The sequence below is a fragment of the Miniopterus natalensis genome, chromosome 9 (assembly GCF_054644295.1).
Source record: "Miniopterus natalensis isolate mMinNat1 chromosome 9, mMinNat1.hap1, whole genome shotgun sequence".
Lineage (NCBI taxonomy): Eukaryota > Metazoa > Chordata > Mammalia > Chiroptera > Miniopteridae > Miniopterus > Miniopterus natalensis.
In genome coordinates, this window is record NC_142089.1 from 8204295 (window position 1) to 8229592 (window position 25298).

Genomic DNA, 25298 nt, shown 5'->3' on the forward strand with positions numbered 1-25298 from the left:
GCTGTGTGACCTTAGGCAAACCCATTGACCTCTCTGGGCTTCAGACTCCTATACAAGTGAGAGGTATGGACCAAGTGATCTCTTTTGGTTCGTGTTTCTCAGCCTCACTGTGTCCTGAGGCCAGGCTCAGTGCCCCAAGGAAGGATCTGTTTCCTGTCATTCTGCCAAGAGTAGAAGTCAGCCCACAGCTCATCTCAGCGCTCCATCTGGAAGCTTCTGGATTGGAGGTCTGAGTCTGCCAGGCAGCAAATCCAAGCTTCTGGTGGAGCCTTTTATCTTGAAGGAGGGAGCACTGAGGAAGTGCCTGGGGTCGAAAGGGTGGGCCTTGATGGGCTCACCACACAGCTGTGCTCTGGGCTGTGACCCAGTAGCTGCCCCTTCCCGAGCTGCCCATGTGGCCGTGTGGGCTCTGCCTCCACATTCCCTCTGAGCCTCATGACCATGTACTGCTGCTTTTCCAGCCCCCTCTGGCAGGAACTCTTCTCTGCAGCATTTAGAATTTAGACAGGTGGGCGGATCCAGCAGTGTGTGACCTCGAGTTTCTCAGTGGGGTGTTCTTGAGATTGAAATTAGTGTCCGCTGGATCTGCTGGTGGAGGCCCAGGCTTAGCCTGGCACGGCCCCAGCTTTGTTCCCTCCTCTGGCTTGTCTCCCTCTTCCCTGAGAGGCAACCGAACCAGGGGTCTTCCCCAGGTTAGTCTGCCCCTCCCCACAGCCCTTCTCTCCATCTGGCAGCTCCTCAGAGCCTTCTGGTGTGTGTTACTAACCAAACTTCCCTTCTATCAAAACACCTTTAAAGACAGCATGCCTGGTTTTGGTGCCTGCAGGTGTGAGACCTCCATGTTAGCAAGTGCTGGAAAGGATTCCCCAACAGGCCTGGGGAATCCCCTCACCCCCAGGCTTCAGCCAGGTGATCTGAAGTCTTTCCAGCAGCCTTTGGAGAGTGACAGCATTGCGGGGAGGGTCACCTTGTTAGGGGTCTATGTTTGCACCTCATTGCTAAAGGCCTTGGGGGCCAGGGGTCAGAGGTGGTGGCTTTTCAGCCCACCTGCTGGGTTCCTGGCACCCTCTGTCCTCTCTCCCTAGGCCTTCACTCATGTGGTTTTCTTCTTCAAAGGTACCAAAAAGCTGACCAATAAGGCCACCCTGTGGTATGTGCCCCTGTCACTGAAGAACGTGGACAAGGTCCTGGAGGTGCCTCCGGTTGTGGTAAGGAGGCCCCTTCCATTTCTCACTGGGGGCAGATCGCAGAAGCTTGGTCATTCTTGTGATGGTGGGAGATGTCCAGGAGAGCCACAACAGGGGGCCAGGAGAGGGGCGACCCTTGTTTAGGGTCTCTCAGCGCAGGTTTAATTCAAGCTGGGAATATGAGTGTAGGCTGGCCCAGACCCCATGGACACTCCTCCCAAGGACCCTTTATCACACTCTCCGACCAGAGAAAAGGCCAAGCCTGGTGAGTGGTCCCTCTGCCTGTTGACCTTAAACAGACAGACATCCAGACATTTCTCTAGCAAACTGGGCTTATTCAGGAACAATAAAGAATTGAAATTTGGGACCTATAGTCTAATGGCAAACCACCCACAAGTCCAGAGAACAAAGGAGAGACAGGCTCTTTTATAGAGGAAAGGGGGAATGCAGAGGGGCTGTTCTAAACAGAGAATCCATTGGAGGAAACTGGGAGTCTGAAGTGTGGTGGCTTCTCACTGGTTGAGTGGTTGCCAGGCAAGGAGAAGATCCTTTTTCCTGCTGGAGGGTGGAGTAGAAAACATCTTCCTGTTGGAGATGGAGAGTATGTCTTTATGTTTGGGGTAACTGACGATGAGTGGTAGGCATGAGAGCCCGCCAACTCCAATTTCAATGAGGTTTCTGTTCATGAATCTTCACATGCTGAGAGCCAGGACCGCCAGGCTGCCCCCCCCAGGCCAGCCTCTGCCCATCTCAGTCCCTCTGGGTCCCTGAGGAAATGGATGTTAAGACAGCTCTATTTCTGCCTCTTCCTTGGTTTCTCTGTTTGGTTTTGCTGTGGACAGATGCACATCTTTGCATGGAGAGACTTTGTTGTGTCTGTCCCTGGGGACCCCTGAGTAGTCAGGGTCAGCAGGGCAGGCTTCAGAGGGCATACATGTGGCAGGCAGAGGAGTGGAGTTTCTTCCCTACAGTTACTCCCTCACCTCCTCCTCTCGCAACTCCCATGTCCCTAGATGTTCCCAGGACACACATGAATGGCTCGCCCATGGGGTCCACTGCTCCCTCCTCTCGCCCCTGAGAGGAGAAAGGGTTCTTAGAGGGAAACAGATGGGTGCTCTAATAGCATCTGCCTCTGCGGGAGCCTTTGTCTTCCTGCCATCAGTATGTATATTGAGCACACTTTTTAAAATAATGAAACTGGGTACCTAACAGTGACCCCTGGCGTTCCTTGGCTTGTGGCCACATTACTCCAATCTCTGCTTCCATTGTCACATGGCCACCTTCCCGTGTGTGTGTGTGTGTGTGTGTGTGTGTGTGTGTGTGTGTGTGTGTGTGTGTGTGTGAGAATCTCGTTATACAGACACTAGTCATTTGGTTTAGGGCCCACCCTGCTCTGGTGTGACCTCAAATAATTACACCTACAGAGGCAGCCAATCAATGACTCTCTCATCATTGATGTTCCTATCTCTCTCTCTCTCTCGCCCTCTCCTTTCCTCTCTCTGAAATCAATAAGATATATTTAAAAATAATAATAATAATTACACCTGCAGAGACCCTAGTTCCAAATAAGGCCACATGCACAGCTTCCAGGTGGACAGGAATTGTGACGACACTCTTCAACCCAGAACACCACCCTTCAGTCTCCGCGCCCCCCCCCCCCCGCCCTCCACTCCATTCTTTCCCGGGGCTGCCCTCCTCTGTCTCTGCTGCTTCACGGATGGAAATTGCCTCATTTCCAAGCAGCACTAATGGGGGGTTTTGAGACCCAAGAACAAGGAGTGGGTTTAAGGTACAGTGACTGTTTTCTTCAGAAGTTATGTGTACCTACCCCTCACTTTCTTCTTTCCTACGAAGCCCTTGGTGCTAAATTAGCCACATCACGTGTAAATACTCAAACACAATTATTTTTACCGATTTAATTTCAGATGGTACAAAATTCAGAAATCTTTAGCAGGCTGTATCTCTGGCTTCAGCGCCATATGATACTTCTTAAAGGGGTGACGCTGAAGGAAGATTCCTGGACAGACATTAGCTTTTGCTTCCTCTGGCTCCTCAGGGCCCACGAGCTGAGCACTGTTGGGTTTTGGCCAGTGGGGAAGGGGTGGGCAATGTCCAGCTTTCCTGGTTCCTGTCCCTTCCCCACAGGGACAGGGTAGCTCCCCACATCACCCCTCTCCCCTGCTCTGCCTCCCTCACCCTGGAGGAGCCCCCAGTAGCTTTCCCATTACCTTTGTTCAGTGGGTTAGATGAGACAGAAATATCAACTTTGACCTTGGAGAGGGGTTTGTTGACGCCATCCCACTAAACAGAAGCAGAGGGCTCCAGACGGGAGAAGCCACATGGCTCCCAGCTGTCCCTTGCTAATGTTTATCTGAGCTTTCTTCTTCCCACACATGCGAGGCCCACGTATAAGCCCTCAGTCAATTTGAAATATCCGTCTGTTTTCATTGGCCTGGGCCAATTGGAGTCCTGGTTGATCCTAGAAAGCTCGGCGCCTTTCTCCAGCTCTGATGGGCTTTTGCAGACACACCTCAGAGATGCTGCGGGTCGGTCCAAACCACCACAATATAGCGAGTTGTAGTCCTTTTGCGTATGTACACATATATTACACACGTGTATATCCCATGTCAAACACATGTGGAAATCAGACATATCTCTGTCATACATCCCTCCCTCCCTCTCTCACACATGTACACTCATGGATTTATTGTGTACCTGCTGCTCCCTGGGAGAAACCCAGCTGTCCACCCTGTACAGGGTCATTTGTGTAGGACTTTGCCACTTTATTCCATCTTCCCCAGGGAACGGGGACCTCAGTGGCCCTTGAGGGGAAAAGAAGACCACTGCGGTGGCTGGCGGTGCAGCTGCAGCCTGCAGAGGCCATTGCAGAAGGGACATTTTGGCTACTTCATCATCTAAAGTTGTGCTTGAGTTAGGAGGGTTGCACGGACTGTCATCTTGAACATCTGGGCTGAGCTGTCTTCTGCTTCAGATCAGTGGGGTTTGTTGAGCTCTTGTGGTGAGTTGGGTGCCAGCCCATCACTAGAATGTCTTAGTGATTTTATCCCCAGATTTAAAGCCAGCAGGGAAGCATTTGTGAGGAGGCTGCATTTTCTCTGTCCTTCTGGCCTGTGTCAGGACAGGGCCTCCATCAGCCCCCTGTGACTGCAGAGATGGGACGCGTGTGCTGCACACAGCGGGAGCTTATTAAACCTGGGAGGTCAGCTCTTTTGAAAATCTCTGTAAGAGGCATTTCCTCAGGACACTGAAGTTCAGCCATGAATTTATTTCAATAGGCACAGCACAAACTCTACACTTACAGCCATTATCGAGGGGGGAACATTAGGAAATAGTGTGTTTATGGAGGACGAGGTTGAATTGTCCCCCTGCCACTTAAACACCCTCCACGGTTTGTTTCCCTTGAACAAACCACTCAGTTCCTTTTGCAGTCTCCTTTGGAGACGGGCTCTGAAGCCCGAGATAATAGTAATTAAGCCACAGAATGGTGTTCAGACCCTGTGCAAATGTGGAGCAGAGCCACGAGCAGGAAAATCAAGACATTTAAAAGTGGCTTTTGAAAGAGGTCTGAATTGCCTCTGAAATGAATTTGCTCAACTCGAGAGGGGGGCGGAGAGGAGCACGAGGGCTCTGAGCTCAGTGGCTTCTCCGCAGAAATGCTGGTTGAGTAAATGAAAGGACGGAAGTCGGAGCTAATCAAACAGAGTGCAGTATCCAAAAAGAAAAAGAGAGAGTATCCAGGCTGTGGTCCACTAGGACGGAGCAGGCATCTGGGGGACGTGAACAGTCAGAGGGGCTGTGGACCACCTGGGCCTCTTTGAGGGGTCTCTGAGGGGGTTCCCTACATTGGGCCAGAAGACAGTGGGCATGGGAGAGCATGCCCAAGGGACTCAGGAGCCCCAGTTTTTGTGCCAAGTTTTATATTCATGTTTATTTTTAACTTCTTGAGTCAAAACCCCGGTGATCCATTAGGAGACCTTCGGAGGGGCTGTCCTAGCTTTGGCTGCACAGCTCCTTGCAGACGTCCAGCCTGTTAGACGAGTGGTGTTGATATAGTAAGAGGGGCAAACGCTATTACTTTTAAGCTTCACAAACAGCATGGCAGAGCTTTTATATACACATGGGTATAAAAATAATTCCAGGAAGGATAAAATCTCGAGCAGGGGTGGGGGGAGTACCTGAGATTTTCACCTTCTCTGTGATTTTGTTACTCATAAGTATATGCTATCAGAAGAAGGATAGTGCCAGTTATAGGAAGGAGAGCCCTGTGCCCGGGAGGCTCGGCTGACCCCCGTCTCCCCCACAGTACTCCCGGCAGGAGCAGGAGGAGGAGGGCCGCAGGCGATATGAGGCCCAGAAAATGGAGCGCATGGAGACTAAGTGGAGAAACGGCGACATCGTCCAGCCCGTCCTGAATCCAGGTAAAAGCCGGGGTGCCCTTGGGGTAGATGGCTGACATCTGTCAGCAGATGACAAAGGTGTCAGGTTTATGAACCTCCTCCTGGGGTTAGTGTGCCATACAGACCGCCTTCCCAGGATCATAGCCGCCTGGTATGACAGGAGGGCTCAGCAAGTCCCCGGGGGCCTCGTGTGGCATTCCTGTAGGAACACCCCTCAAGCCAAGCACTGGCCGGGAGGCCTGTGTCCCCACGTGGTGGGCTCCGCTGCCTGCGCAAAAGATACCTGTTCATGGAGACCCAAGTTTACTCAGGAGCATGTCTGTGATGGGATTTCCACCTCTTATAAAACAGAATGACAGTGGCTTTTTCACGTTGGTGAGAAACTCTGCGGGCACACGGCCTTCCTTTCAGGGCGTTGTCCTTCAGTCCAGGGTGATCCAGGTTTAACAAAATGTCCACCCAAGACCCAAACAGCAGGTCAAGGGATGTTTTCCTCCAGGATGTTCCCAACCCCAACCCCAGCCCCAAGTCCTTAACAGAAGCTGAGAAGTCCTGGTGCACAGACACTCTCAAGGCAGGGCCTCTGGGGCGTCTGATCCCCTCGGGAGACGGTGAGCCCTGGGAATGGTGGGCCCTCTGGTAACGTGTTTCACCTATTGCCACCCCCGCACATGGCGATACATTTCCTCTGTGGGGAGAGGATTCTCAAGAACATGCCCTGTGCCTCCACCTCTGTGTGATGGACTGGCTCCTGTGATGAATGTCCCTGTTTCCTGCTGGGTTCTGCAGGGTGACACCTCCGGGGCCCTTCGTCCCCACTTCTGCTCAAAAATCCCCTTGTATCTGCAGCTGTCGCTTTTGAAACCAGAACCAGATTTCAGCCGCCTGCGGCTGTTGCCTAGCAACCCCAGGACAGGCCAACCTCTCATCCTTCAGGTGTCTTTTCAGAAAGTCTGGGAGTTCCTTAAAACCCAGTTTTCCCTATTGTTTTCTTCATCTGGCAAGAGAAAATACAATTACTTTGAACTCTTTCATCCACAGCCATCAGCTATCCAGCTTTAACTGCGTATTTGGCCATGACTGACCATCCATTTGGGGGGCTGTCGGGTTTATCATGAAATCAGCCCTGCCTTGTCCTCGGCCCTTGATTTTAAACAGTGTCACCTCAAAGCCTGGTCCCCCTGCCAGTACAGCCAGGGTCTTGGCAAGTCAGCCCAGGCCTTGCTCCTGAGCAGGGACTGGGCTCTGCCTCCCTGGGTTCATCCGGTGCCTGCCACCCCCACAGGCTGATTGGAGAGCCGGCCACGAGGGTGCTGGGTGCCTGTCGTGGGTTCACCCAGGGAGCAAGTGCCTTCTCCCCAGGGCCTGGACAGGCCCCGTCACACTGCTCCCATCAGTGCTTGTTCTGAGGAGGGAGCGAGGTGTGTGTGTATGGGGGGGCTGGGGACACGGAGGAAAGTAGGTTCTGGAGGCTTCAACCTCTCTGCCTCAGTGTCTTCAGCTGGAAACATAGAAAGGGGGAGTTTTGTATTTGTCACGGCCATGCCTAACCTAGCGTGTCTGCCCTAAGGACCTAACTCAGGTTGTCAACATCATTTTGAAATTGCAGGTTCACAGATTAGGCACTGTACTTGTCAAGGTCATGGGCGCTGCTAAACCCTAGAATCCTAGTTCGTAACTAATAGAGGTTTATTATAAAGTCCAAATCAGGCGTTCCTAATGGGGGGTTCTCCTCCAGTGGTGGGGATTCAGGCCCTCTCGGCATTGTAGCTCCCTTCTGTAATAGGTAGCTTTCGGGGTTTCTTCGAGAGGAATAAAAGCAGGAAGGCTCACATTGGGTCTTGATAGACAGTCCCTACCCCTGTGGACTGAGTTCACAACCAAGGGAAGGAGAAAAGGGGGTGGGTGCGTGGCTGTATTTTTCCCCCCATCAGAATTTTGGTGCTTTCACTTATAAAAAGCTCATCAATGCAAGTTCTAGGACTATTAAATTATTAGACATGGCTTACTTGATATTTTTAATTTTTAAACTTTAGTGCAGAACAGTGGGGGCATCTCTTTGACTAGGTCGTGGTAGTTACATCAAATTGCTTGTTATTTGAATTGACAACAGATTTTTATATGCAAATTTCCATTGTTTGAAATTTTAAAAATTCTTTTGCCATTGTCCACATGCAAGCCTCTTAGCTATCAAAGCAGTTCCAAAGATTGGGCCAAATTTGAGGCTTTTAGTTTCTGTTCATGCTATAAAGTAGTTGCTTTCCTGTCTTTTATGAGTGGGACACAAGCCAACAAAACCAGCGTGGTGAGCCCTTGTTCCTTGGGGCCTAGTTGCTCTTGGGTCTTGATAGACAGTCCCTATCCCTGTGGACTGAGTTCACAACCAAGGGAAAGAGAAAGGGGGGTTGCAGAGGGACAGGCCCAAGGGAGCTGATCTTTAAAATCAGGGTGTTTGGGCTGGTAGTGCTGGCTGGGGGGTTCCTCTGATGGTCGGGGCATCCTTCGTGGCTCCTTAAGCTGCCCCCCTCCACCTGATCTCCCAGGCAGGATCTGGGCACCAGAAACCCCTGAGGCTGGTAGTAGATGTCGCTCTGGGTGCACCTAACCAGCAGGGACTCACCCGCCACCCTCCCGTAGCACAAGGATTTCAGATGTCTTTTCCACTCCAGATGACATTAGGAACTGGGCAGGGCAGAGTCCTGGACTTTTCTCAAGGCCTTGTCATCCCCTGTAGCGCGTCAGGGCATGCCAGGTTACCCTGAGGCCCAGCGTGGTCTCAGAGAGTCCAGGCTGTCTGGACACCCCTAAGTCAAGGCCACAGGTCATCTATACTGACTGCAGTCCCAGGGGACACCTGGAGTGCCTTTCCTGGGAGCCTTTGATGTTACCCCCCAACTCCCTTGTACAGAGTTGTCTACATGCGAGGACCACTTGGCCCACATGCAGATGGGTGGACTAGATGGGAAGTAAGTCTCCAGAATGTGGCCTCTTGGGAGGGAATTCTCCACTCAGCTGCTGCCCACCAGCTCCTGCACCCCAGCACATGAGTCCTCTCGGCAGAGGCCTGGGCAACCCAAGAGACCTCACATGACACTGGGGCTGCAGGTGCACACAGTGGGCCGGGAAAGGAGGTGGAGAGCAGGCTAGTGGCCAGAACCACCAGGGAAGTAGGCGTGGATAGAAATGAGACCCCTCCTCAGAGCCCGAGCCCCGCTGTGGCTTCTGCCGCCATCGGGAGCACCTCGAGGCTCTCGGGCAGGGGCTTTAGCTCCCGCCCATCTCCGCACAGCCCCTCAGAGCAGGTGGCACTTCACACGTGAGCTCGAGACCTGAGTCTAAGTCTGCACTGTGAGGCTGGAGAACAACCAGAAAGGTCAAGTTTGGAAGTAAATACTTACGGCCTCACTCACTTGAGCTCCAGTTTTCCTGCTTCGTGACCCTTTAGGCAGCCATACAGTTTGAAATCTCCCATGGAGGAGCTTCTGAGGTCACTGTTGATGCTTAGGGGATCCCAGGTACCACCTTTGTGCCACCAGCCCTGGGCTGCTCTACAACATCACTTCTTGCCCAGACTTTCTGTCCCTGGCCAAATAGAGAAAAGACCTTTTTTCACCTGAGGTGTGTCCCAGCTGTGGCCCGGCGGCTGGTGGACTCAGCAGGTTGGCGTTGTCAGGGCGGGGATGGGCCACCCTTTTGAGGACACTGTCGGGGCAGGAAACAAATGAGTGTCATCTCTGTCCAGAGGCTGTGGGAAGGCAGAGGGGTGCGCAGCACGGGGTCTGCTCAGAAAGCCCTAGATCGGTGCTCCCCCCACCTGTTGGAAGAGTCAGGCTCAGAGTGTAATATCTGCCTTCTGGAGGCTGGGCTTTGTTTCATCTTTTGGCAGTTCAGCAGCAGCATTGGGTGAGGGGGCAGAGGGCTGGCCATGGGAGGGCAAAGCCCACACACCTTTGAATGCTGTGTCTCCCTGGGCCCCGCCAGGGACTAAGGGTGGGCAGGAGTCAGGGTGAGTCCAGGCGCTGAACCTGCGGTGTCCTATCTGGTTCCAAGTCTCTGCTCTACTGTTGTGTATAATGATGTATAAGGTGAAACTTTTTGGAGGTTGTACAACAAATTCCTGAAATACTGTTGGCTCCTATTTATAAAATAGGGAATGAAAGTCAGATAGATGGAAGACTGTCCTAACAGAGGGTCACACGCAACCCTGGGAGCTCAGAGCCTCCAAGTGTTTAGTGGCTGCCCGTGGGTTGCAGCAGGGCCGTGGGTTGCAGTAACGCCATGACCCACTAGCAGAGTGGCTAATTAATCCTTGAAAGCCTTCTCCTTTGCCAACTGGAGTCTGTTTTGAGACCAGTTTCCCTTAGGGGTCCCAGGTGTAAGCTGACAGCCCTCATCACCATGCAAACACTGGGTGTGTCAGCACTGTCAGACCATTCAGCGTGGGAATCCAGCCAACCTGTCTCCTGGCCTAATCTGTCTCCTTTGTAATTCCAGAGCCGAACACTGTCAGCTACAGCCAGTCCAGCTTGATCCACCTGGTGGGGCCTTCCGAATGCACGTTGCATGGCTTTGTGCATGGAGGTAAGGATCAGTGGCTGTGCTCGTCCCACTCGGTGGGTCCTCGTTAATCCCCTGGGAAGTCAGGCTGCTATCTGACCCAGTTTAGGCTCTTGTGTTTAATGGAGTATGCATTTAAACTTTTAAGAGGTTGCATAATAAATTACTGAAATACTGTTGATGCCTGCTTTGAAAATTGGAAATGAAAGTCAGATGGAAGATTGTCCTAATAGAGGGTCACATGCAACCCTGGGAGCTTAGAGCTACCGGGTGTTTAGAGGTTGCCTGAGGGTAGGGGCAGGGCCTTTCGGGCAATGCCAGCATCCCCTGAGAGTGAAGTCATGACCCACTAATAGAGTGGCGAATTAAAGCCATTTTTGCCACTGATGTTTGCATTTATGTTTTCCTTTGGTGAGATCCCAGCTCAAACAGCACAGGCCTTGAAGTTCCTAGCTCCGGAAACATGGCTGGAACTCAAGAGGACTTAGCCCCAGGTTCATGGAGGGTCACTTTTTACTTTCATAATGTATAATTACTTTTTTGTGAATTAGGAAAAATTTAAGTAGCACATCAAGCCCATAAATTAATGGATGTTATCATCTCAGATGGGATTAAAGTGTACTTTATTTATTTTTTAAATATATCTTTATTGATTTCAGAGAGAGGAAGGGAGGGGGGATATATATATATAGAGAGAGAGAGACTGACAGACAGAAAGACAGAGTCATCAGTGATGAGAGAGTCATTGATTGGCTGCCTCCTGCGTGCCCCCTACTGGGGGTCGATCCCAAAACCTGAGCTTGTGTCCTGACCTAGAATTGAACCTCTATCTCCTGGATCCTAGTCGATGCTCAACCACTGAGTCATGCCCAGCCAGGTTAAAGTGAACTTTAAAAGACAAGCTGAAAAACATAAGGGAAAACATCATTAAGTGGTACAGATGATCACAAAAGTTTTGATGGTGGTGCGTGGATGATGGAAGCTTGGGCTGCTCTGCTCTGGGTGTACTGAACTGTTCTTGCTCTGCGGGCACAATGGGCACTTGAACAATGCCATTCATTTGCACTCTCATTTCCAGTTGCCTGGAATGCCAAGCTTTCCTTTCTTCTTAGAAAATTCCTATTCATCCTTCAAAATCCAGCTCAAACGGTACTCTTCTGTGCGGGGTTACACTGGTATCTCTACCAGGGGACACCTCAGGAGCAGGGCTTGATCTTATTGTATGGCTCCAGGGTTTCACGTAGAGTGAAAGAGACATTCGTTCCTCAAATGAGAGGTGCATGGACGTCCAGGTTGAGAAGCTTGGGATAATGGCCCTGGGCCTATTAGAATTAGAGAGTGGACTCTGATTTGAGATATATTTTTAAAGTTCACTTCTTTTTTTTAAAAAATGAATCCTCTTTTGTCTGTTTCTTTTTTCAACTTCATGATTGTTTTCTTCTTTCAACTAAATGCTAGCTGCAGTGCCCTGCAAACTGATTAACTTGGATCCCACCCAAGGAAAGCTCTATTTTACAACAAACAGTACTTTCCAGGCCCATGAATATTGTGACATCCAGAGTATCTTTCTGCCTTAAGAACAGCATGGCTTGTGCAGCTGTGGCCTTGGAAGCCTCGCTGTTCCTCTTCCCCAACCCTTGTCTCCTAGAAGTGGGGGGCAGCCTCCTCTTGTGAGCCTAACCATCAGAAGTCCCTGCTTCTGTAACGGCAAAGAATTGCCCTTGAGACTCATAGAGCTCCATCCTACCTGAAGTTTGTGAAACTCCATGCTAGAAATTTTTGCTTATGTCAACCACACTTTGGAAGTTCACGACATGTGGCATCTCCGTCTTCGCCGTTTCCTTGATGCAAAGGCCACACTAAGTGCTGTCTTCTTTCTTCACATGCTGGGGCTGCAGGGTAGGCGGGGAGAGAGTTGCCGAAACGCTGGAAGTGGGCACGTCACGTAGCTCATGTTCACTTACAGAGCCTAAGCTGTCGTTTGATACAGGCACATTTTTTAACGTGTGTTTCACAATGCCAATTCAGTAGGGATTTTGTGCCCACAATTTTAAAGTCTAATAATTTCACCCAATGCCGTCATCGCTCACAGTGCCTAGTAATTCGGCAGGAATAACGAATGAAGCATATGCAGGGAAGTGGCCACCCTGTGTTTCCCTGTCGAGTGAGTGCTGTTGACAGGATCAGGGTTGAAAGTCAGTTGAAAGTCTTCTCCAAACTGTAATTTAGTAGAAGCTAATTGCAGGGGGAAACAGTGAACCGAGGTGTTTGCTAACTTGTTTTCCCAGCAATTCTGTGCTGTACATGTGTTTTTGGTAAACGACTTGCGTGCCCCATTTTCTGTGATTTTTACATATTGTATAGTCTTGATCTTGAGGCCTACCTTCTACCCCACCATGCACACATGCTTGCGCGCGCGCACACACACACACACACACACACACACACAGATCTTGGCAATGCTAAGTGGCTGGAAATCACAGATGCCAGCTTGGCTTTGGCTTCTGCCCTCCCTGAGTCCTGAATGAACTGGGCAGAGTTCTCCTTCCGTCTTTTGAAAGTGCTGGGATCTCAGCCCCAAAAAGGCCATTTCCCTTCATGTTCCCTTCCCCTGTTGTTGGTTGTACAGCCTGTAGGGTGACCTGGAGATGTGCTGGGGGGGTGTTTAGGTCCATGCAACAGTCAAGACCTTATAAATTCACCCAGACACCGTTGATAAAAACACTCAGTAAGAACAGGAATTGATGGTGCTTCTTGAACATGATACAATGCGTTATGGGGGCGGGGGGTGGCTTGGAGGACCTTCCCCTGAGCTCAGGACTAAGGCAAGGGCGCCCATTCTCTCTCTCTCTGCTAGGTAACATTGTTTTGGAGATTTTAGTCACTGTAGTTAAATAAGAGGAAAAATTTAGAGGCACAGGAATTGGCAGAAAGGAAGTAAAGCTGTCTGTCTTTGCAGATGGCACAGTAACACCCAGAGAACCGAGATCCAGGGATAAAAATAACTTGATAATGAAGAATTCAGTAAGGTAGCAGCGTATAAAATGCATAGCACTTAAAACTCACCTGAAATAGAAAAAACAACTTTTTATGATTTTGGTTTGCAGGCATGTTTGTTTTCAAAGTTGTTTTTTCTGTCTCGAATTTTAACTATATCATGAAATGTTCCTTTTTGGTAATTTGGTAAAAAGGTGGGGTTTGCTTTTGTACCTGTTCACTTGACTCATTTTCTTGAAGGTCTTGTTCTTGTTCTGTTGGCTCCTGAGATGTCCACTCTGATTTCTTTCCTCTGGGACTCTCCTTGCCTGGCCTTCCGTCGGCTGTTTCCATGTGGCCTGGGACAGTCCCTGCTCATGGCCAGCCAGGCGATGATGAGAAGAGGCACGGTCCCCAAGTGTGGGCAGCTGTGGCCAGACCCTGAGAGAGGGAGGCCTCCTGGGCGTTAGCCGCAGGCCGGACGCCAGGCATCCTCCACGGGAATTTTTCACTTCTGAACTTTCAGCAGCCTTGGATTTTTCTTTGGCACTTTATTTTTTTATTTTAAAATTATTTTAAACCAAAGTATTGTGTGGAAATGGTCCAGATAGCTTTTGACAAAACACAGATGCCCCTCCGGCCGTCCCACTTCGCAGCCTTAGCTGCGGCTTCTGGTACGGGACTCGCTGCTCCAGAATGTCTCTTGGTTTGCAAATTCCAGGCTTATGCTGTGTAAATACCACTGTGCTGAGCCAAGAAGGGCACTATGATTACGTGGCTTGTGTGGCTTTGTTACTGCAGTAGCTCGTTACTGCCTCATTTACCACTCTCTGAACACCAAGCCTCCCACCCCACAGCAGCTCTTTCAACGCTTCTCATACAGTTTGTGTGCCAGGTAGCTGTGGGTGCCAGCGTTGCCCCGGGGAGATCCGCCCTCCGCCCTTCCTCCAGGTTGCTCTGCTCGCTCTGCGAAAGGCAGAGTATTAACCAGGATAAATGCTCAGCTGCTGTGCTAAAGGCCGCCGTCAGCAGCAGCTTCAACAGGAGAGGCAAATACTGTGTCCTGTGTAACGATGCAGTCGTCAGGCCCGGGGCTGATCTGTCAGCTCCGTGGAGTTGGGGACCCGGGCTCCCTCTGCCCTGTTCTGTCGTCCCTGGGGGCTGCCCTCTCTGTGTTCCACGACGGCACGTTCCTGTGTCAGGGCTCAAGGCTGAAAGGCAGCGGAGGGCCCTCCAGCAAACCACAGCCACACTTGTGCTTTCACCCCGTTGGCCACATCTGCTTGAGAGGCTGGGTGTAGCCTGGCAGGCGTGTGTCTGTTGAACCCTGGAGTTGCTGTGGAAGAAAGGGAGGAACTAATGAGCTGTTTTCTGTCGTGGGCGCAAGGGTAGTTTTTCTGAACTTGCATGTGTGAAATGCTTCTGCTGGTGCGGCATCTCTCCAGGACGTAGAGGCTTGGTCACATCACCTTCTGGTTTCCAAGGTTCTGGGCGGTTCTGATGATCCAGGGCCCTCAGAAACTCATGGCTAGAGAGTGCCTTTGTCTCAAGAAAGCAGTGACCATGTCCTCACACCCCATTCCCTCGACCTCTTGAGGGCATTGGACACCACTGACTGCACCCCTAAAATCCCCCCTGGTTTCCTGACGCCACACTCTCTGAAACCATGATGTCCCACACTGGTGACATCCGAGCAGCCGGGTGAGACACAGATGCCTGGCCCAGGCTCTGCTCCTGCATGGCAATGCACTTCCCAGCTGGTTCCCCACTGCTGGTGAGGACGTCTGGGTGCATGTCCAAGTCTCGATTGGTCCTCTCACCTGCCCCTGAGTGTAACTCTTCCCCCAGTGACTGTCCTGGGCTTTCTCCTCCCCGTGACTCACCCAGCCCTGTGGCTTCTGTGACCTTCCCCATGAGCACTGACTTGTTTATATCCTGCTGGGGCGTCTCCTAGAACTCCGGTGGCCATGGGCTCCTTCTCTGGGACGGTGGCCGGTGGACATGATCTCCCTTGATTTCCCCTCTCGCCATTTTCCTCACAACCTGTGAAGCTGATGTGTCAATGGCGCAGCCTGGAATTTGCTTGTGTCCCCGGGGAGAATGCCATGCCAGCCCCGAAACGGTCCACACACGCAGCTTAACCTCCCTGGGCCTCAGTTTCCCTGGGACGGGGTGGGGGCAAGGTAACACAGGCAAAGCAACTGGCACATAGGATGCACTAATAATGGTGAGTTATGTTCATAGTTTTTATTTTGCCTAATTTATTACTGTTGTTATAGATACAGATAAAGAGGGGAGAGAATGTTCTACATGAAGAACAGGTGCTTTTCCCTCCTATCCAGTGGGGCATTTAAAAAAATGGTTGTGTACGTGACCTCAGAGAGGATTCTAATTGTAAATCCCCCAGAGTGGGCCCCATGGGGCCTAAACATCCACAGCAAGAACCTAGCCTCCTAAAAGCTAGACATTCTTCCCAATGACTCCTGCTCAGAGTAAAATCTGGACTTCTGAATTTTCTAGAAAACAGTCAAAAGGAGAATGCTTCCTACTGACACTGGGGTACGGCTAGAGATGTTCTCAGAGAAAAGTGGGTAGCTTGGTGCTTGAGTTACTTAAAAAGAAAAGTTAAAAATACCTGAAAGTGTTGGGACTGGAAAAAGAGTAATGAAATCCACCCACAGAGAGGAGGGAGGGGAAGTAGGAGGTGCCTGACTGCGTTCTTGTCTTCAGACCCCCTTTGTCAAGTCCGGGGCCCCCACCTGTGAGGTCTCTGCTCCCCGATCCCCCCACTGCCAGATCAGTTTGGGCTCGCAGACCACAGGCTTCCTTGCTGCCTCCAGGATGCAGTGCAGCCTCACGGCTCATGGCTCCCTTTACTCACCCTGTGACTTGGTTTCCCTGAACACGCCTCTGGCTTTCTGTGCTGCTGCTCAGCCCAAACCCCGTCTGCCCTGGTGCTTCTCGGAGCCCCTCTCCCCAGGCGGAGGCCACCTCCTCACCTTCCTTATGACTCATCAGTGTTCCTCTTACACATTAAGCCCTTTCTGCCTCTTAAGACAGTGGTGATGTCAGGCTTTCATTTCCTGGAGATCACGATCTCTCTTGTCCTTAAGAAGCTCCAGTGTCCACCAAGTGAAAGAAAGGAATTTTTGGAAAGATGGCTGGAGTTGATGCTGTCAGGTGGCTGCGTCCTGAACCGTTGGCAGCTTTCCTGTTAGAATCATGGGCTCATGGCCCCTATGTCCTTCTTTGAGCTGCCAGGTGGGGCTTTGCCCACTCAGAGGCCGGGCTCCGTGGTGCCCTGTGGCGGCCACACGTCTGCAGGGGAACCCACTCTGCTCTGCCAGAACATGCTGTGAGGGGTCAGTGACCCCTAAACTGGAGTACTTCTGCCTCCAGAATCAGACCAGTGCCTGGTCAGTTTGGACCACGCCTGTACCCCACCCCGGGTCACACTGGGGCAGCGAATGACGGCATGGCACAGTGAGGGTGAGCATGAACCAGCTGTTTTTCAGAAAAGAGTCCAGGAAGAGTTGCTCTCTGTCCTGGGCAGTTAGGAGTCTGAAATCAGGTTGTCAATTAGAGCCTCCAGCTCTAAGGTCTGGGAGGGTCTGGGGGAGGAGCTGGCTATGCTGGGGGCCCTACAGCCAGGGCAGCCTTGCTGACCCAGCAGGTGCTGAGCTCTGAAGCTCACTGCCATGGGAAAGAATGATGGCATAGTGACTGTTAGGTCATTGGGACTCCATGTCACACACATCTAGGGAGACGCAGCCCCCAAGGGGCAGCAACTGGAGACCCGCCTTCTTTGCCCTGGCCCCACCTTTGCCCCTGCACCTCCACTCTCTTCTTGACTTAGCACCTTGGACACTGTCTGCATCCTGACCCTCTGACTCTCTCATTTCTCATCTCTGGAGCTTGCTCCAAACGCCTTCCTCCTGTCAGGGTCGCCTCTGACGTTGCTGAAGCCACCTTGTCCAAAACAGGGAAAGCATTGATTTTCTTACAGTAGCAGGCAGATTTAATTGTGACTTTCTCGAGTTCCCTCATACAGCGTGTGAGGGATAAAATACAGTGGGCACCCTTTCCCCGGCCCGCTGCATCTGTGATGCTTCTGGCACACGGGAGCCACTGTCCAGCTGTGCCGGAGGCCTCCACCAGAGCTCCCACTTTTGACATTTGGATCAACATTTTCAATTGTAATATATTGTGTCAGTCATAGATACTGTATTTTATGGTAATTTTTACAAACATGTCATGATGGGCTGAGGTTATGTGGATTTTTAATTTTTGCACAGGCAATTTGAACTGTCACTTTCTCTTAGCAACGGTTAACTAGAATGTCCCAGAACCAGCCCACCTGCTGGTAGGTCCAGGCGTATTCCTCCCCAGCAGAGGGAAGAGGGGGGTAGGAATCCACGTTTTATTATCACTTTGGCTTTATAAGATCAGTTGCCTTCCTTCTACGTAGCCACCTGAACTCACTTTACCACAGGACCCCAAAGGACCATGGTGATCCCCCTGTTTCCAAGTCCACTGCAGCGACGCTGAGATGTGTATAACACACAGACCAGCTGCCAGGAGCTGCAGGCAGGTTTCCAGCGAGGCCCATTTCCTCCAGCAGAGGTTCCTGCTTCTATCTCTGATCCCACAGCTTCCCTCAAACACCACAGGGGCCAGAACCCTTTTCAAGACCAACACTTGAGTTTTCCACGTAGTGAGCCCTGAAATCTACCTTGCTGTCACTTCCCACTGATGCCACTGTGGCCTCCCCGGGAGGTACAGATGAATGGAAGTAAGTGAGCTGGCCAGTGGGAGGGCCCCGCCCCCCAGGTCCTGTCCTGTGGAGCAGACCCAGTTCTTTCCAGACCTCTGTGTCCTGCAGGGTGAGTGCTGGCAGTCCTGCCCATCCTCGTCGCCCACTGCTGTTCCCGATAGCTGGGATCCACCCCTGATGCTGACTAGAAGCCCCCGAGCTCAGTCCATGAGTGCCGGGCTTTCCCTGTGACGCTGGTGCTTTGTGTCAGGTTTACAGCTAATCACAGCTCCCTCCTCTGTCCTCCAGCTCACGTTCACATGCTGGCTGTCAGGGTTGGGAGGGCGCTGTCTTTAAATGTCACCACCAACAGACATAGCAAGATAACTTGGAATATCAGTTTTGTTTTCTGACAAGTGACCTCGATCACTTGGCTTTGGATTTCTGTGGATTGGGTAAGCAGCCTTTTCCTGGTCCCACATGTCACTGAACCAGATTGTTGCCCAAATTTGGGCCCAACAGCTTGCCATTGGAGCTGCTGCCTGGGGTTGACTGTGATCTGCTGGTCAACCCACCCTTCCTTCCTTCCTTCCTTCCTTCCTTCCTTCCTTCCTTCCTTCCTTCCTTCCTTCCTTCCTTCCTTCCTTCCTCCCTCCCTCCCTCCCTCCCTCCCTCCCTCCCTCCCCCCTCTCTCCCCTCCCCCCCTTACCCCTCCCTCCCCCCTCCCCCCTCCCTCCCTCCCTCCCCTTTCCTGAGTGCTGTATGCCAGGTTCAGAATTGGCCAGGGTCTGTAGGGCATGTCCCCACCAGGTGTTTGCTTGCAGGTCACACGCGATGCAGATGGCCTGGGTGCTGGACCGGGGCTGACGGGGGCGTCTGGCATCAGGAGCTCGCCCAGCTGCTCTCGCCTTCCCCGCCTGCCCTGGGCCCAGAGCCCATGCTGCTGGCACACTCCAGTCCTGCAGTATTATTAGTAACAGTGAAGTCCCCTGTGGAATCTCTACAGCATTTTGCATAAATGGGGCAAAATCCCAGTTTGAAGGAGCTGATTCTGACTTCTTCCATTTATTCCTCCATTCTTAACAGCTTCTGCCTTTCAGGAATGCAGAGAAGGGGTCAAGTGTACTTTCTGAGTTCTAATAAAAGCATAATTTTAAAAATCAAGAACACTAATTTTAAAAACAATCCTTTTTATTCTGGAAATGCTCAAATGTACAGACAAGTGGAGAGAAGACAGTGGCCCTCCTTGCCTCCCATGTTCCTTTGAAGTAGCATCTTCCAAGATATTTGTGTGAGGCTCTGGGCCGCTGCAGGGGGAGCCTCTGTTCTTTTTTGTTATATTGTAGAGAGTTTTAATTAATCCAATGTCTAAAAATCGGTAGATGCCTCATAAACATGCGGGTTCCAGGCTGGTAGCTCGGGTCCCTAATCCCTGAGAGCAGAGGGTGAGCAGTAGGCAGGCCCCCCCAGCCTCCTGGTCACCTGCCTGGCCCACTGGCATTTTCATCTGTGAGCCCTTCCCTAAACAGGATTCCCTGTGAGCCTGGCTTTTATGAGTGGTATGGGGTCTGGTTTTCTGCTTCTCTAGATTTTTAGAAATCATTCTGTATCCTAGGGTGAGTTTACATGACTTTCTAAGATTTCTGGTAGCTGTTAGGTTGATCAATATCACTTTGCTGCTTTTATAGGTAAAAAAAAAAAAAGGTTGAATCTTGGCAGTTTCATGTAGTTCAACTTAATGATATGCTTTAAGTTTTAAATATGAAATAAGTGTACTATTGTGTTGTACTGGAGGGGCAAAATTGGGGGTGGGCGGACTAGCAGGTGTGCAGGCGGGATTCCATCAAGTAAAGGGGGGCGCAAAAGCACACGTGTGCAGCCTGGGGTTTTAAAGACACATTGGCCTTCCATGAGCCTACTTTTTTTGGTTGTGTTTATTTCATAGAATAGCTTTATTGAGGTGTAATTCACATGCCTTAAAATTCACCTATTACAAGTCGTTGATTTTTAGTGTAATCAGAGTTACAATCAATTTTAGAACATTTTTGTAACCCCGAAGAGAAATTCTGTACCTGTGGGCAGTTACTCCCCACTTCCCCCTGATCCCCTAGCTCCTGACAACTACTAATCTACTTTCTGTCTCTGGGTTTTCCTGTTCTGGACATTCTACATAAATGAAATAATACAACATCTGGTCTTTGTTTCTGGCTTCTTTCACTCAGCATGTTTTCAAGGCTTTTTCACATTATAGCGTGTCAGTACTTTGTATCTTTTTATAGCCAAATGACATTCCACTGCATGGATGGGCCTCATTCCTTTGACCATGCATCAGTTGATGAACATTTAGGTTGTTTCTACTTTCTGGCTATTGTGAGAAATGCTGTCTTGAGATCTGCATACAGGTGTGTGCACATATTTTCAGTTCTCTTGGGTGTATACCTAGATGTGGAATTACTGGGTCATATGGTAGCTCTGCGTTGAGCCTTTTGTGAAACTCCCACTTGCTTCCAAAGTGGCTGCAGCTGCACTATTTTCCATCCCCACCAGCAGTGTCCGAGGGCTCTGATTCCACCACATTCTCACCAACACTTGGATCAGACTTTGGAGCAGCCACCCAGTAAGGAAACTTTCCTGGCAGGATAAGATCTCTGTAGAGGTTAGGAAAAAGGATTGTCATTTTTTTAGTGGTGTAGAACATCAGCAGGGGTCATTTTCAAAAGCTCCTGAGGAAGCCAAGTTTACATGAGCTTCATTGGTCCCTGATCCTGTGTCCCTACCCTGCTCCCCACCCCCCCAGTGCTGTGTGGCCCCCACTGGTGGGTATTGGGAAGGTTTTGATTTTTATGCCTTGTTTCTATGATGGGGAGTAGTCTCCCCTTTCCCATGTCTGATTTGCCACACGCCTCTTTTCTGCACAGGTGTCACCATGAAGCTCATGGACGAGGTGGCTGGGATCGTGGCCGCACGTCACTGCAAGACCAACATAGTCACAGCTTCTGTGGACGCCATTAACTTTCACGACAAGATCAGAAAAGGTAACAGAACTCCGCCTACAAAAGAAGGGGGGTGCCTGTGGCTGCTTGGGTCCCTTGCACCATTTGCCTTTGGTTCATACCCAGAATCGCCTGGGCCCTGGGGTCTGCCCACTTGCCACGAGAAACAGGAAGCTCGAGTCTTGTGCTCTGTCCTGTGGATGCATCCCTGAGCCTAGGGTTCATTGCTATGACTTTTCAATCTGGTGAAATCTGTCACTCCAATATGATTGGAGCCTTTATCCTGCTAAAGAGTGGCACACTCATCCTCTTAAAACACCCCATGAACGGAGGGAGCAGAGCCCTGCTGAGAGTCTAGGCTCACAGTGGCAGTGACCATTGCTGCAGGTCTCATGGCACACACTTCTCTCCAGGGGAAGACTGGTCCCGGGCCATGGGAGGTGACAAACTGGAAGAAAGGCAGGCTTGACTCTCCCCGCCGCCAGCCTCCAGAAGCACCGCTTTGAGCAGAGCCATGCTGCGTCCAGAGCCACAGTGGCCTCACGCAGACCCTCCAGGGCCCCGGCGTGACTGCCCCCGGTGGTAGGAGTTGTTAGTTTTCAGGGAGACCATGAACTCTAGTCCGAGTAGAGTGCTTTGTTTAGGGATTAATTTAGCAAACTGGACGACACGGGGCACCTGGTATGGGGGTCTGCTTTATAAAGACTTTCCGTTTCCAAAAGTTTACTCTTTTCCAAAACACAGAGAAAGGGCCTTTTCAGAAGCCTGATTCCTGGCAGACATCCTACTGCAGATGGCTTTTGTTCAAGTGGCAAGGGTAAGGGGTGGCCCGGCGCCCAGTGCTCCTTCGTGCTCAGCCAGCCTGGGGTCTGCTGGGAGCAGAGACCGTCTCTGTTTTCTCAGGTCACACCTTGTTTTGTGTATGAAGGAATTTGGGCCAAACTAACATAATAGCTGTGGAGCCTGGCCCGTTTCTGGGCCAGTGTCACAGGAGTAGGGCTCCCCTGGATAATCCAGGAGGATCTCATCTCAAGATCCTTAACTCAGTGACATCAATAGTGGCCCTTTTTCAAATAAGGTCACATTCTGAGGTTCTGCATGGACTTATATTTGGGGGCATCATTGAATCCACTATAAATGCCTTCCCTCACTGCTTAATTCTGTAGACACGAGCTCGCTATCTCTTCTGCAAAATCGTGAGGTTGGTAAAATTTCTTCCGTGCCTCTTTGCCCATGTGGGTGTCAGCCCCTCCCTTGTGAGAGCCATTGGTAAAGTCACTTGCTCCATTTCCGAATTTGTTTTTTTTTTCAGTTGAGATGTTAAAATGCCAAGGCAGCTTAAGAAAAGTTGAAGGGAGAAAATAGAAACCTTTGATATAATGGTTTTAGAAGACTTGGGTGTGGAAACCTAAAGCTGAAGTTTTATTGTGGAGAAGCGATCTCTGTAGACTGTGGGAAATGAGCAGTCTTCTAGAAAAGGCTTTGGGTGTATTATGTAAGAAATACCGAAGTTACTGCACTGTTTCCGTGCTTTCTTAAGAAAGTTCACAGTCACGGGTCTGTTTGGAACTTAAATGCTGAACTGCTCTTAAAGTTTGAAATACTTGGCAACTTCTTAGCCCTGGTAAGAGCAATTTTTTTAATTATTCTGTGCTTTTCCAAATCCCTGGCATGCTGCTGAAATCTGCCCATCTGCTGGGGGAGCCGGTGGGGCAGCTGCCAGCCCTCCTGGGTCGTGCCCCTACGGGCAGCTCAACAGTGATTTAAAAGACAGAAACTAGCTATGGCTCAGATGCAGCCCACTGCAGACTCTCATCTGTTTCACTCTCACTCACTAATACTACTCACTGTTGAGTGCCAGGCTTTGTGTAATGTACCCCTCACACAGCCAAGTGGGACTGGTGTCCCCGTCTTCTGATCTGGAAGCCACCCTCAGCCCTGAGCTGGGCCACGGTGGAGCCTGGAGGCGGGGCAGTTGGCTCCTGGGTCAGAGTTCCTAGCCAGCCCGGGCTCTGGTGCCATCTCACTACAAGGCGTGAGCAATGCAGGCATTGCCCTGGGCCCAGGCATCAACCTTGTTCTCCTGAGAGATAGTTACTTATAACTGAGTGTCAGTAACAGCCCAGAAAAACACATTAAAATTCTCTAGTTTAGCTTCCACCTAGATCATTCCTATGGCTGCTGTGACAATTTACCAAAAACTTAGTGGCTCAAACAACTCAAATGTGTTATCTAACAGTTCTGAAGGTCAGAAGTCTGATGGGGCTCTAACAGGCTAACATCAAGGTGCAGGCAAGCTGGTTCCTCCTGGCGGCTCTGGGTGAGAATCGTTTCTTGCCCTTTCCAGCTTCTAGAGGCCCCTCCACTCCTTGTCTGTGGCCCCTTTTTCCAGCTTCACAGTCAGCCACATAGCATCCCCCCTCTCCTCCTGCCTCCCTCACCCACTTATGAGGACCTTATGATGACATGGCGTCACCTGGATGATCCAGGCTAACCTCCCACCTCAAGGTCCTTAATTTAATCATGCCTGTAAAGTCTCTTTGCCATGCCAAGTCGCATAATTCACAGGTCTGGAGATTAGGACATGGACATCTTTGGGAGCTACTGTCCTACCTGCCACAGTAGTTAGTTAGTTAGTTAGTTAGTTAGTTAGTTAGTTGCACCTGATACAGGGCAGGTCGGGCTTCTGCCCATTTCTGAGCTCTGCCTTTTCCCCACCCTGTCTCATCCGTGAGCTTGGGAATGGGAGGGTAAGGGGGTCGCTCCTGAGGGTCTCCACAGCGCCTCTGCCTCCTCCCCATCAGGCTACCGCCAATGCCTGTCAGCACCTCTCACTGTGACCGTAAGACCCAGTGATCACAAGCCAGGAAGCAGGGGCAAGCCCTTCCCACAAGAGGAAACCCACAGGAGTTTCCTGGGAAGGGGCATGGATGGGGGACACCCTCAGGGCATGCTGTGGGGACAGCAAGTCCAGGGACTTTGAGTGCCAGCCATTGGTTTGAAGGACAACTGGACTGGAAATGCCCCCTCGCCTTGTCCCCCTATGAGCACCCCCTACCTGCCATGTCAGATACATGGCTGCTCATGATTAATTTCCAGGTTAGAAACCCAAAGAAACATCTAACTTTAATCAAAAACTATTTCAAATAATGAACTAGGTTGACTGTGAGCATTAAAAACAAGAACAAAAATATAGTGCCCTCAATCTAGTCAGTAATATTGTAGTAACTACTCGTGGCACCAGGTGTAGGTACTGGAAATACCAGGAGAACGCGTTGTAAAGTATATAATTGCCTAACCACTATGATGTTCACCTGAAACTAATACAAAATAATATGGAGTGTAGACTGTAACTGAAAAAAGAGAGAGAACGCTCTCTTGAGTGCCACTTGTGGTACAGAATATAATGATTCCTTCCTAAATGTCAGAAAAATTTCAACTACAGCCTAACCCCCATCTCTTCGCCTTTCAGAGACAGGGACAACATTAATCTAGCCAGTCACAGGCTTTAACACTGGGCATCTGGCTGCGGGAACACGCTTGAAAGCTGGAAACTTGATTGGGTCCTTGAGGGGCTGGGACCTAATGTGAAACTGACAAGTCCCAGTTGTGGCTTTTACCAGGAGAGACCCCAAGGTGTGCCTTGGGCGCTATGTGTATGACTCTGTACCCTTATCACCCACGTGATGCCACTTGTTGACCACGTGGCCTTCCTTCCCCCAGATATGGCTGTATCCGGCCTGCAGCACTCCCTGTAAGTATGAAGTTGAATGTGGCATGGAACATTCTGGAACTTTATAACATGGAATAACTGCTCCCGCTTATAACCTGCCCACACACTCACCCCTAACAGTCTCCACGCTGCCCAACTTACCTGTCTTCCAGGGTCTCTAAACATGTCTGTGGGGCCTGTCTCCAGGGAGCTAGGATGTTGGGGCTCCTGGAGGTGTTAAAATGTCCCCACATCCAGCATTGTATGCTGGGCTCTGCAGGGATTTCCTTGAGCTGGGACCAGAGTGAGGCCATGGTAGGGGAGTGCAGTCTAGCCACATGTTGGTTGGAGGCACAGCCAGGGGTCAGCCCTTCCCCTGGAAGCCCCAAGGATTAGTGCTGCCTTGTGGTCCAAAACACCACCACTGGGGATGACAGTGACTGCACCACACGCCTCCTGCTACCAGGCACCTGGCTCATTTCATGCCATCCCCTTGGTGACTCTGTGAAATTAAGGGATTAAGTCGAGGGAAGAGCTCATGACCTGGAGGGTGAGGGGCAGAGAGAGGCTCTAGGTCAAGAAGCAACTGCCAGGGTCGATATTCATGACCCCTGGGGCATGGGAAGTGCAGAGAGGTTGGGTCGGGTTGAGGGAGAGAGGACACCGGGGACCCTCTTAGGGAACACATGACTTTCGACCATG

The 25298-nt window shown here is 50.8% G+C and overlaps 1 protein-coding gene across 1 annotated transcript in view; it reads left to right on the top strand.

The window, feature by feature from the left end:
• ACOT7 (acyl-CoA thioesterase 7) overlaps positions 1–25298 on the top strand; it is a 72394-nt gene that overhangs the window by 28651 nt on the left and 18445 nt on the right. The window contains exons 4-7 of the mRNA XM_087820793.1: positions 1117–1208; positions 5512–5626; positions 10100–10186; positions 20810–20926. Coding sequence (XP_087676919.1) covers positions 1117–1208; positions 5512–5626; positions 10100–10186; positions 20810–20926 — 411 coding nt within the window. The remainder of the gene's footprint in view (positions 1–1116; positions 1209–5511; positions 5627–10099; positions 10187–20809; positions 20927–25298) is intronic.